This window comes from Python bivittatus, unplaced genomic scaffold (assembly GCF_059951505.1).
Source record: "Python bivittatus isolate LINGU-HERP-01145 unplaced genomic scaffold, Pbiv_v1 ctg000340_np1212, whole genome shotgun sequence".
Taxonomy (NCBI): domain Eukaryota; kingdom Metazoa; phylum Chordata; class Lepidosauria; order Squamata; family Pythonidae; genus Python; species Python bivittatus.
Window position 1 is genome coordinate 8,179,105 of NW_028277056.1, and position 14,069 is coordinate 8,193,173.

The 14,069-nt window shown below is 38.8% G+C and overlaps 1 protein-coding gene across 1 annotated transcript in view; it reads right to left on the reverse strand.

The window, feature by feature from the left end:
• DLG2 (discs large MAGUK scaffold protein 2) overlaps nucleotides 1–14,069 on the reverse strand; it is a 958,242-nt gene that overhangs the window by 246,861 nt on the left and 697,312 nt on the right. Inside the window, exon 10 of the mRNA XM_088140514.1 lies at nucleotides 10,468–10,592. Within this exon, the coding sequence (XP_087996640.1) occupies nucleotides 10,468–10,592 (125 nt within the window). The remainder of the gene's footprint in view (nucleotides 1–10,467; nucleotides 10,593–14,069) is intronic.

The following is a 14,069-nucleotide window of genomic DNA, read 5'->3' on the forward strand; positions in this document are numbered from 1 at the left end:
TCCATTACCATTCACATCATTAAGCCCCCATAGCCCCAAATTATCTTTTTAAAGGCTAATTTCACCCCACTTCTTGGCATTTTAAGGGTTGTAATGTAAGGCAAGCTATTCCCAACCCAAAGTGACTGTAAATCAAGTACCAGGAGGGGAATTTAGAGCTATTTGCTAAAGATGGAGAAAATAAGGATGGGACTCAGAACACTTTGCTTCCCCTCAGTACCTTTCCTTACCTTAACACCTTGAAAAAAGTACAAAAAGGGCGAGCTTTTGCTAGCTCTGATCTCTTAGATGTTGCCCATCACTGTGCTAAGACAATAGCTGGATTCCCGCACACACTGAACGACAAAACTAGCTCACTGCAAAGACTTTCTCAGTTGATGCACAATGCACACATTCCTGGGTTATTTATTATTATTTTAAAAGTTGATGGTCATCATGGGAAAAAACCCCAACCAAACAAAAAAACCTTATATTGCCTACACACAGAGAATGGAGTCATACCATCTTCTAAACCCTAAATCTGGGTTTACAGAACATGATTTGCTCTGCCCACACAAATAAACCATATTATAGCTGGGCATATAGGCCTTATAAGGTGATGGTTGCCTACTCACCAATGACCCAACCCCATTCTAGCCTAACCAAGTTTGTTGTGCAAACTCAGCTAAAGACTCTGATTATTTTTGCCCCTCCACTTGATCCAATATGAGGGAATGAATCCATCGGAGCAATTTCTAGGGTGGACAATACCTTCATTCTAAGGAGCGGCGAGAGCTGGTGCCGCTGGTAGGGTGAACTAACCTAAAACTGGGGTCAGGAAATATCTAGTTGATACATACAGAAACCCATGTACACATACAGACCATACCATCAAATTTGGGACATGGTAGAAAAGTCCCAGAGTAGGCCACAATGTCATTTCAAAAATGCTAAAAATACAACCAACAAAAAACATGGGAGGAGAAACTTTGCTTGCTTTTATGACACACGAGACAGCATGTGTATCATGTGATCATTATAGTTGGGTTGGAACTATGTTACCAATTTGTGCTGAGCCCCTCAAAATGATGCTCAAGCTTACCTATATAACAATACCCTGTTTCCATAAGGTAAAAATATATCCCACCTTCATAAATTTGCAGAGGTGGAAAAAAAAAAGCATGCAGAAGAAGGAATGAGAGCATGGACTCATTGTATTGTATATGCTAGGCTAAGAGAAGTGATATTTTCTTGTAGTTCCGGGGAAGCAATGGTGGACTGAAGATGGCTTCACTTTTAGCAGAGCTGTCAACAGCGGCAGAATGAGGAGCCGGCGAATGGATTGGCCCCTCGAAATTCCTCCCTGGATAAAAGGGAGGACCTGGGATCTGCCATAGTGCTCCATACAGATGATCCCCACAACAAGACAGTAAAACAGCAGTCTCCAGCAGGTTTTAGAGCTCTGGGAGCTGGGAGCGTCAGCTTTGCCCAAGCCGTGGTTTGGAGCCTTCAAAGAGACACTGGGTTCACCCACTTCCTCTCTTAATCACTTCTGGAAATAGCTTGTAAATTTTTTGGACACTAAGAACCTTCAGAAGGACAAGTTTCACCACATAAATCCTCAAGGAAATCAGTTTCATGTAAGCTTAACAACTTAAAAAAATATTTGAAAATAAACAGCAAAAGGGTAATTAGAATGTTGATTTTGGAAAGTTATAAATGGATTAAGGGGCCAAATTAACTGGAAATAAGTTTTTGAAACTAATTATAAGAATCCTTCCTGTGGTTTGTTTAAAATCCTATTAAAATATATATGAAGATTTTGAATCTAAGCATAAGAAACCTTTCCATGGGAATCTTGTGGATTAGAGAAAAACATGATAAGAGACCTTGAAGGCTGGTTACTAGAGACAACCAGAAAGAACTAAAGATTATAATTAAAAGAGAAGACCCACTAATGCAGAATGCAGAGAAATATTTTAACTTTGAAAGAATTCAAGGATATTTTGGAACAATGTACTCAGGACTTTCTCTTAAGTTTGTCTGCTATAATTGGTTCAAAAAAGGAGATAGAAGAGGATACAACTGAGAATTAGACTGTTTTGGATATGGATTTAAAAATGACAGGCTACAAGAATGATATTGACAAAGTTGTTACACAGGACCTACAAATGAAACCGGCTGATGTTTTAATAGATAAAAGGGACACACAAATAATAAATCAGAAGAGTGACTTAGATGCGTGCATTTCAACTCAGAAGAGTGACTAGGACAACTTTCTTATTTTGAACTTACAGAAGAGATGTGTTATACTTATGAAGGAGTTCCTGAGAAAAGATAGAGAGAATGAAAAGAAATCAGCTTTTGGAACATTACTTAGAAGGAATAAACATCAACACTTTTAAAAGCAAAAAGAAGGATTATAAAGTTGACCTATTTGATCAAGGTTAAAATATATGAGATTTTTTTTCTAGTAGCTTTTAATGAGTTTTTCTTGACTGGGACTGAATGACAAGGCTTTAAGTTTTGTTTATAGATAAGATATGGGAAGAAGAGATTTTGTTGTTGCATTTTTAGAGAAAGCAATAAGTTTGAAGGAAGGTGTTAAAGTTGTGAAGGAGTTTCTGAGAGGAGATGAAGAGAAAATGATAAGAAATTAATTTGTGGGACATTATTTTAAAGGGATTAAAGATCAAGATTTTCAATATGTTGTTATTTCTGGTAGCTCTTAATGGAATTTTTCTTGATTAAGTTTGAATGATGAAGCTTTAAATATTTGTTTATAGATATGAGATAAGATATGGAAAGAAGAGAATTTTTTGTTGCATTTTTAGAGAAAATGATAAGTTACTGTGTAAAGTAAAATAAAGGAATATGAAATTGATGTACTTGTTTAAGGTTATACATAATGTTATTTCTGGTAACTTAATGGACGTTTGCTGATTAAGATTGACTTATGAGGCTTTATTATTTGCTAATAGATAAAAGATGAGATATGGGATGAAGAGGTTTTTGGTTGAAATGTTAGAGAAGGTAATAAGTTATTAAAATTGTTTGTACTTGTCTTGATGAAAGGGGAAGTCATTTCTTTATACAAATTTTTCTTTATATTTTTTTCCTTTCCCCTTCCCTCCTTTTTTTCCTCTCTGCACTTTTTTTCTTTTTTTAATATATTTTTCTTAGTTTGAATTTTTAAACTTCAATAAAAATTATTATAAAAAAAGACATGTGATATTTTCTTCATTTTCTTCATTGACAAATACTGGACCTTAATAGTTCTTTTCCCACCAACTTCATCTCTAAATGACTACAGGGCTATTTAATCCTCATAAATTGGTCTAGTAATGCAAAGAGCTGTTGACGAAACATCATCCTGGTTAAGACTCACATTAGTCATTTAGCTTTTGCAGTGTATTCAAGCTCGCCATGTAATTTCCTGAGAGGAGTTAGCAATCAAGACAAATTGTTAGCTGTTTAGTAGATTGAAAATCACTGGTGAGGACTCAATTTGTTTTTAACTAGACATTTCCTATATAACTTCATCCATCAATCAATATGTAGTATTTCCAAACAAATGTCAGGTAAATTTTGATTAACTCAGATTAAATTAGATGTTTCCTTCATCCCATTAAGGCTGGGAAATCTGTTCTGATCCAAAATTGTAAACAGGATGAAATTTTATCCTCCAAGTTCATTCAAATTCCAGTCTTCTCAGAGTTACTATCAAGTGCAAGTGCTTTATCTTTTTAAGATGTTTTAATCCACCCCAGTCCAACTCCAAACAACAAAGGGGCAAATGTTCTGCTCCTGTTCACTCCAGGGACAACATGGCATCACTGGTTACACAGTGTCCCTTTCTCAGCAGACAAAATAAGAGTATTTATCTCAGTTCCAGAATGTAAATGAGGATTCAGGACTGAAGAACCATCAAGAATATAAAAACAGGTCAATGTTCAGAGAAGGAACTTCCATGTAAAGATTCTGAACCACTCGGAAAGCTGCTCCAGATTTCTATGTTTGATGTTGGACATTAAGATCTCTCCTGCACAGAGGGCTGTTTGTCTCTCATGCTGAAACTGGACGGAAATGAAGCAGCATAGAAAATTGTTGTCTGAATTACAGTAAGTTCAACTGCTTTAGCTGTGGTGCTGGCCAGGTGATTTGGTTATCCTGGCCCCTGATTGGTTGATCCCTCAGTTTCTTTCCCTTTCCCTGTGCCAGGAAAGAAAGCACCAATTGCTGTCTTTTCTGTGGGCTAGTCTTTATGGTCATGTGGTTTCCACTTACAGACCTCTTGGATGAGTCTCTCTTCTGTTGACTCTCTTTCTGTTTCACACCTTTGAATGTTCTTATCCCAGTGCATCAAACTGCTAGTTTTTCTTTGTTCACACATCTAACATTTCACCAGTTTACTGGTGGATAAATTAAAAAAAAAGTCTAGTGGTTCACCAATCAACCAGTTTTTTGTTTTTTGTTTTTTTAATAGTCCACTGATTCATCAGTCCACTGGTAATTCTAACAGATTTCTACAGTATGTACTCAACTCACACTAGGTGCTGTTGCTCAACTTTTCAATGGACACTATTGCTCTACATGTACATGGTCTGGATGCCATAGGCTGCATTAGGCAAGCAGACTTATCCTTAATAGGAACTTTTCAACAACCTCAACCTCTTTTGTGGCAAGTGGGTGAATGGCTGCCCATCCTTCCTTTGACATCCTTAGTCAGACAAGGTGTTGCTTCCGCACCTTGTGAAAGGGGGCTTTTATATTCAAGAGGATAAGCATGTGGAAGAAGTTCAGGAAAAGAAAAATTAGAGAACAGAAACAAGAGCTGACCATATTGATTGGATGAAGAACAAGGAGAAAAGATGGAACCCTTTGCTCCTTCTCTCTATTGCCATCATCACAGGTATTGTCTTGCAATTAAAAGGTGCAACGTTTGGCACAGTCTAATGGATGCTTCAAGCATATCTTTCTGAGATCCCTGGATTTATTTTCATTAGAAACTCATACGCAGTGAATTGGACCCTCTCCAAATATTCACTTATGAACTTGAGGATATTTCCAAAGAGAGGTGGGCGCCAGCATCATTTCCTTTCAGTTAGCAGCCACCAGAGAAGAAAAATAACATACCAAGATATCTGAAATTACTGAAGTTAAGCAAGCTCATCAACAAAACAGGGTAATATATGAGCTCAGTTAATGCAGGTTCTTATTTACAGATGCCTCCAATGCAAGTATCTTATTATCAAGAGGAAGGCTTTCTCTGTTTTTAACTTACATCTACATAATTATGCACTGAATCAGCAGCATTCTGGTACCAGAAGTCTGTAAAGAACTGGGAGGAAGGGAGATCTGAACTAGGGCAGCAAGTTGAATCTCTGGGTCAGCATCATTACAGGCATGGGGCAGGGAGGCAATCTGCAATAGAAGGGAAGACAAGGGCAACCAAAACTGATCAGGAGCAATTCAGTTTGGAGCAATTCAGTTTGGGGGTGGTGGTGGTGAAACAATAGTTAAGAGGCAAATGAGAGAACTAAATGTCCAACTGAAATGCCTTTAATTTTGTGGAGTCCTTGGGTTCTCTGAGCTTGGTTCTTTTCTTGCAAACATTTCATTACCCGGCTAGGTAACATCTTCAGTGCACTGAAGATGTTACCTAGCTGGGTAATGAAACGTTTGCAAGAAAAGAACCAAGCTCAGAGAACCCAAGGACTCCACAGTTCAACCCTGAGCTACACATATTCATCTCCATTGCTGCCTATAATTTTGTCATCCAATTTATGTAAATCTTCAAGTCAAACTCAACTCCTGATGACTATAGGGACACGTCCGTGTATCAACAACACAAAAATGATTTGCCCTTACCTTCTTATAGTGATGAAATGTGATATGATGTCACACAGGAAGCTCCATCCTTTTGTACTAGTAATGTGACACCATACACAAGTAGCTAAGGGGCTAAGTTCATGTCATGATCTTGCAATGCACATTTCCTCACTCATCTCCCCACCTTTGTCCTTACCACAGTAAGGGAGAAAATCTGAGAGGTCTCAGAGAGTCCAACACAGAGTGGCAGGGTGTAAGATGCAAGCAGGAACAGCATACACTAAATGGCACAACCAAGTAGCTGGAATTGAGTACAGGAATATATTCACAGTATATGGGCTAGACCCTTCCAAGTCCAGATGGGAGATCCAACAGATGGTTATGGATAATAACAGGGCTAAGATCCTGTGGGACTTCTAGATCCAGATGGACAGGTAGGTACTGGCCAATCAACCAGACATCGTGGTAGTTGACAAGGACCAGAAGACAGCAGTGGTGATAGATGTAGTGGTGCCAAGTGACAGCAATATCAGGAAGAAGTATGAGAAACTAAAGAAGTACCAGGGCCTGAAGAAGGAACTAGAGAGGATGTAAAGTAAAGTAAGTAAAGGTCAAAGTGGTCCCAGTGGTGGTAGGAGCACTCGGGGCTGGACTCCTAAGCTGGGAGAGGGGCTCCAGCAGATCCCAGGACAGCCTCAGAGCCCTCTGTCCAGAAGAGTGCAGTGCTAGGAACAACTCAGATACTGTGCAGAACCCTCAATCTCCCAGGCCTCTGGTAGAGAACCCAAGATTGAGGAAGACACAGACCACCCATAGGGCTGAGAGGGGAGAGATAAGATAGAGACAGACAGACAGACAATCTCTCACACACACACACAACTGAAAAAATTATTCCACCCCAGTCTTCTGGAAACCAACTGACCATGTCCTTTTCTGGACTATCCCAGTCTATCATGACGCTCTGTTGTTTTTTCTCTTTTCTTTTAGTTAGCATTTAGGCAGACAACAAGCAGAGACCTCATTGAACAATCTTGGTCATTCCCTCCCTTTTAGTTTGTGATCTTCCTTCTTGCCTGCCTGTTAAACCGCCAGTGTTTCTTCTTATTTCTGCACACCTTGAGGTACTTCCAACCCTGATGATATCTCAAGATCCTCATAGCACCACGTGGGCTACAGATGGATTCCTGCTTGGGCAATGAAGTTGTGGTAGTTATGTCAGATTTATCACAGCTGGAGTTCTCAAATCCTGTCTTTTAAATTGCAGGCAGACCTATAGTTGTCTAAAATTTGCTTCTCCCACAGGTTCCTTTTTCCAAATGCCTGAGTCACACTGACATGGCCAGTTTTCTCTCAAATTTACCACCACTATGGAATACGTTTCTTTCAAGCCACATTTTACAAGCAATTGAGTTACTATAAAGGACAGCAATGATGGAAAATTGATTTCCTTGCTTTTCCTTGACAACCAATTCACTGACACAGTTTCTATTTACACATGCACATGCAGACACATAAGGGGGACTGAACAAATATGCCACTGCTGGGAAAGCAGCTAGGTGTGCATTTTCGCCATTATATTTCAGCCCTTTGTTCTCAATCTATTGCTAAGTTACTTTTCTCTACATTGTTATCCAAAGTTTTTGAGCACACATGACTCCCCCACCCCACAAGGTGGTGCCTGTGGGATCCCAAAATTGACCATCAATTTAATTTAATTTTAATTTAATTAAAATTAAAGTTAAATTACATTCAGCTCCCGTAGGTCGATAACTTATTATATACCATCAATTCCTTGGAATATATTATTTATGAACACTGTTTTTATTGTATTTTAATTGGTTTTTATTCTTATGTTTATTGTAAACCGCCCAGAGTCGCTCTCTGAAATGGGCGGAGTCTAAATTTGAAATATAAATATTAAAATGACTGAAATTGCACAAGACTGCCAAATCTCTCAAAATGCTGAGGTCCCTATTTGAAATTTTGCAAAATTACTGCAGATGAGATAGCAAAATCACATGGGGTTTAAAATGAGAATATCCCTCTTCTGGGATGTGGTGATTTCATAAGATTTTAGCCTTTTTTTTTTAAAGTAATGTGTACTTTTATTGTAGCTCATTATGGATATTAACTCTAGCGTTTCCTGAGCCATATTTTGGCAACCATTGCTCCAAATTAAATCAATAAAAATCCATATATGTAAGGAAATATTTCAAAGTTGAACTCATGCAAAAATGAAATTCTTACCCAAAAAGAAAGAGGGAAGTGGGATTTTTGAAGCCCAGGATGTGTATATTTGGCTATAATGGAGCAATAGAGGCAATCTGTCTCTAGTATCAGAGATTAGGAGGTAGATAAAGAGTGTACTTTTGCATAGCTGTATTTCTTTCTAAAAGTGGGATTCTATTTTTCTCAGCTGTGTTTATTTTGATTTTAACTAGTGCTATAGGCTATATTGGAACAGGCAACCCATGGATATTGAATTCACATAATGCACTGCCCAATTTTAAACCAGCATTGTTGTATGAATCCAACCATAATAATTCTGTTGAGTTTTTCCTGCTTCCACTTCTATTTATTATGGTTAGGTGCTTGGAGGGATTTGAAAAAAAAGCTATAAGCCACCAAGGAGGGTCTTCAACCTGGGTTTGTGATAGCTAGCCTCATGCCGCCTGTATAGCCAACAATCTGGAAACATAAAAGGCTAGGAAGATAAGCCTTAAACCTTAAAGGTGGCAAGTCTTGGTTAAATGGAGACCCGTGTCCAACTTTCACTGCCACGATGTTTTCATCATTTCAACTAAAGTGATGAGCTCCTGTAGACATCACTGATGGCAGTGCTGGTGCACATTGAGAAAGGAAAACATGCTCCATGACAGTGTTCCTCAACCTTGACAACTTTAAGATGGGTGGACTTCAACTTCCAGAATTCCCCAGCCAGCCATGCTGGCTGGGGAATTCTGGGAGTTGAAGTCCACCCATTTTAAAGTTGTTAAGGTTGAGGACCACTGCTCCATGAGAACGGTAAGGAACTGTGGAAAAAAAGTTTCATGTCTAGCCAATTCTCAGATGGTAAAGGAGAATTGCTGTGAAGAAGGCATGGTCTTAGCAAGAGCCATGGATTTTGAAGATTTTTATCAGGCTCGCCCCAGCCCCACCATGGTCCTGTTAGAATCTAGGAAGAGAGCTATCAACCAGGCTGATTAATGGACCTACTGTAGTCAGCAGTTTCCCTGCTTCATGAATCTATTGGCTGTTAAACCTCTAAGGTGTGTGTGTTTTTTTTAATATATATGGTTTCTAAAATCCTCCACAGGACTGCTGACAAGTATCTGTAAGACTGTAAATTCATGAATGCTACTTTGCAACAGAGGCATGACTCCAGGTTCTCTCTTAACTACCAGCAAAGAGTATAAAGAGGAAGGCAGAATTAGAAATTTCTCTGCTTTCCTCACCAACAGCTTCATAATACTTCGGTTGATTCCATAAGCCAAAACGGATATACCCACCCTATAAAATTAATCTGTCCGATCCAGCTGTGATTAAGAATTGCTTGTTTCATGATTCTTGCATACAATCTCTTGGAAGTAAGCTAATGATGGCCTCTTTCCCATTTGTTCTTTCTGTTTGTAAAAGAACCTAACAATTTAGTGTATAACACCTGTCATAAAGGTTCATGTTAAGCATTATTAGGAAAGGGATTGAAAATAAATCTACCAATACTATAATGTCATTACATATGTTTGCATGTGGGATCTTGCACTCAGAACCAGTCACCACATTTGGGAAACAAAAAAAAGATTATTATAGAGTTGGAAACAGTGCAGGGAACAATCAAAATGATGAAGAGGCTCAAACTTTTCCCTTATTGGAAAAAGCTAGGATGTTTGGAATTCTTTAGCTTGGATAAAAACATGTATAAAACCATGAATGGCACAGAACTAGTGCATGCTAGGACTAAAAGGCATCTCATGAAATTGATGAGAATGACATTTAAAACAGAAAAAGTGCACAATTTTTGTCTGTGGAACTCCGTGTCACAAGATGGGGTGATGACCAGTACACTGGATAACTTAAATGGAGGACGGATATAGAGAGCAAGAAAGATGACCTTGACAGAGATAGGCCAGATCCATTATCAAAGCAACAAGGAGAAAAACAAGGCTTAAGTCCAAAACAAGCAGAAAGTAGGTGTAAGTGGCTCAGACAGACACTTCCCTGTTTCACATGGATACAAGAAGGGGAGGAGGCATGGCACAATCAGACTTGCAAGATTCTGTTATTATAGCCTCTCTCAATAAAAATAGGCTTAGCCTTCCTGTATAGTTGATTCTTGGTCTTGTCTACCTGGTGGGGCTGATAACCCATCTGTCAAGGGCTATTAGTCTTGAAGACTTAAGGTAACCTCTGGACTGGTGACAAGATGTTTTCAAAGATCCGTTCAGACCCAGGAGAAGAATAGGTCTCCATCTGTTGCTTGTGAGCATCTCCCAACTTCTGGGAGGCATAAAACATTGGATGAAGAATGCTCCATAAGATGACCGGATACAGCACGGCTATTCCTTATGTTCTTAACTTGGCTTTTCAGATGTCCCAGTGCAGAATCAGACCTGACAAAGATGGATTATAAGTTTAGAAAATAAAAGAACAAATTACCTAAGTCTTCCGTCCTCTGCGGCAGCACCTCCTGGTATTATCTTAGTAATAAATATTCCAGGATCATCCCCAATGTGTGGGTTATCTGTTCCTCCAGCAATACTGAAGCCCAGGCCTGAATTGCCCTAAAGAAAAGGGAAAGAGGGAGAGGAAAAAGCACAAGACACATATTACAGAAAGAATGTCCTCGACTACATAAATGTGATTGCTTCATAATTTAAAATATAATTAATAAAGCATTTGGCTGTTTATACCAAAGCTTGAGGGAACATTTGGAGTTGCAATCAAACAACCAGAAAGTTTTATGAAGAAAAACAGATTAGGCCCACAATTTGTTAAGGGCTGTCTATTGATTCACCTCCCATTTGCTAAAGAGCGGTGCTGTCTTGGCACCAGGGCTTTTAAAGTATCGTACTTTAATAATCCAAGTTTAGCTTATCACTGCAAAAAGCTCTGCTCTTCACGAAGACTAACTGAACAGGATTCCAGCTGCTCTTTACACTATATTCCAAAGCATTCTAAGGATAATTTCAGTTCCAGTGGTTTGCTAAATTGCTTTGGCTACAAAAGTTCTTGCAAGGCACATTGTAGGATACCACTGTGACAAAACAACCATCAGTGATGCTTTGGTACTGACCAGTTATGGATTCCTAATCTGTGTGAATTCTGGAGTGGGTGTTGGGATAAGGGAAATAACCCCAAAAGTTTATCAGAAATTTTGTTTTGCTTGGTGATTTCCTTGCTGATAGGATATTCTAATAGGACTTGGTTTAGCTACTTATCAGAGAAGAAGGAGTAGAGTTGGCATAAAGGGAGAAGTCTTCCAGGACACTTTAAGATCAGAGAGGATTCTGGGGAGGAATAACTGAGTAAACGAGGAGGTAGTTGGAAGCTAAAGTTGCTACCATGATGAAAATGGACAACCGTGGCCTAGTGACAGTTGAAAATGGACTATTATATATTGGTTTCTACTCAGAGCAAGGTTCACTGGTAAATCTACACTGGGCTGAGTAATGTTGACTAATTACGATTTATGGGATGCTGGATGAGACAGGTCAAGACTCACTGCAATGTTTGAGAATTCAGTCTGGGGGAGGAAGGGTGCTAAAGGGGAAGAGTGGTGGGGACACTCAATTAGATTATTCTAGGCTTGGTTGGGATGGAAGATATAAGAAGATCAAAGGATTGCCTTCCAGAAAATTAACCAGCCAGTCACCTATCATCTTGAGAATGGATGGTACAATGCCAATTAATTTATGTAAGCCCTTTTCCTTAGATGGTAAAGAAGAGTAGCATTAGTAATAATGGACCATGGGACATATTTGTTAGAAACATGCATATATAAGGCATGCGTCATATTGTGTGAAGATCTGCTTCCTTAGAATGCTTTTTGATAACAAATGCAGAGAAAGATGTTGTACTCTTACTTTAGTCTGGGTCAGACTATCAGTTAAGAAACTGCTAAAGAATGAAAAACAATTAGCCAAGCTGAAGCTGGTGAAAAGTGAAAGCATTTGTCTGCTGTGATTAGGCTTGGCTTATATCCAACTGCATATTTCTGTCTTTCTTTCTAAATAAAATAAAGAAAAAATGGAAATGGTGTGGCCTTGCCCTGAAGCAATCAGATCTTCAATCTGTGATTGTGTAACCCCAATGATCCCATGGATTTGGCCCACTGGGGTAGGAGGCTTGGTACCAGGAATTGGTATGATTAGCTCCCTGCCTGGCCTGGATCCCCTAAGATGAATGAGAAAAACCAGCAGGTTAACCTGCTCTCTCTCTTTAAGTGATAGTGTGTATAGGACCCTGTAGCAGAGGACAATAGATGAGTAATGATGATAATGGCGGGGAAGAGAGGACGTCTTGCTAGTCTACCCTTCACACACACACACACACACACACACACACACACAAGTTATTGAGTTGGTACTGTCTTGGGTTATTATCCAAGAAAAACTGAGGGAGAAGAATGTTCTGAAAAGAATCATGTAATGATTTTAGGAAGGAAGAGTGGCAAGGCTAACTAACAAGAGGGCAACTGGAAGAGTCCAGCAAATACTTCCTTGTTTCCACTAATGTGCGTGGAAAGAGCAGATGAGTAGGGCATCTGTTTTCTTGATATATCTTTAACCTAGAGAACATACAGTAATGCCCCCATTGGTCTTGAAATTAGCTGTTGCAGAGAAACTAAATAGAGCAGATTAGGAGAAGTCAGAAGCAACTGGGGATGGGAGAGGAAATCTTTCTGTAACAGGGACTGAACAAGTATACCCTTGGTGTAATCTATGAAATGCTGGATGGTACAACTGTCACACCATCAGGATTAGCCACAGGACCTTAGATGTTGGCCTGATAAGGTAAGAAAGAGTTGATGACATCTTAGTTGGATTATGCAATGAGATTACATAATGAGGGGAAACAAAGCCACCGACAGGAAGCCAAAGAAAGCAATTTGAATCTGATCATGGCAATACAAGCACCTTAGTTATATCATGTAAATTGCATCCTAGGGGACTGAAAGAACTTGTTGATGTTGGGAAATTCTGGAGAATGATTTTGAGAATCTTGGATGAAATAATGGGTGACTAGGGGAGAGTAAATAGTCTATTTTCCGAATGGGCAAAAGGTGGATCCAGGAAACTACAGATCAATCAGTCTGAACATGATAACTGAGAAGATAGAACATTGAGCCAATCATAACTGGTCATTTTAAAAACATGCAGTGATCTCTAGGTTAGCATGGACTTATCAAAAACAATTCTTATCAAACTAATCTTATTTCATTGTTTGGATAACCTTAAGTAGTGGGCATGCTGTAGACATGTATCTTAATTAGAACAAGGCATCTAAATCATGATAGCATACAATCATGAGATGTCATAGACAATATATCCTTGGTGAGTCGGTGGCTATATAAAAATTGAATAAATAAATAAATAAATAAATAAATAAATAAACAGATATCTATCTGGTGGATAAAAAACTGGCTTGAAAACTGCATTCAAACTGAAAATGAGCAGTTCTTTATCCAAGTGGCAGGAGGATTCAGTCCTCCTCAATAATTTTATTAATGACTTTGATGAAGTGGTGGAATAATCAGCAATATGTGGCTGCAAAAAAATGAAAACACAGTTTAGGCTGCATTGATATAAGTACAGTTTGCAAATCATGAAAAGTAATTGTTCCACTTTATTCTTCTTTGATGAGGCCCCACTTCAAGTACTGTGTCCAGTTCTGGATGTCACATTTTAAAAAGAATTCAGACAACTAGAACAGGTATAGAGAAGAATAACAAGGATGATTGGAAACTAACTCCTATGAGGACAGATTGAAGGAACTGGGAATGTTTACCCTTGAGAACAGTTATATTGACCACCAGGAGTCACTGCATGATTGGTTCATCCTTATTGGGACTCCTCAGATGTTAGTAGCCAGATGTTATTCTATGGAGTTCAAACCCTCTACCAGGAATTGAACTTATGGATCTTTGCCCTTTAGTTGACCATAAACTGTGCATTAGCTTTAGGAATTATCTTGTCCTGGTGCTCAGTGGTTGTAGGAAGGGATATCTGGAAGTTAGACATCTAGATATTTAGAAGGTG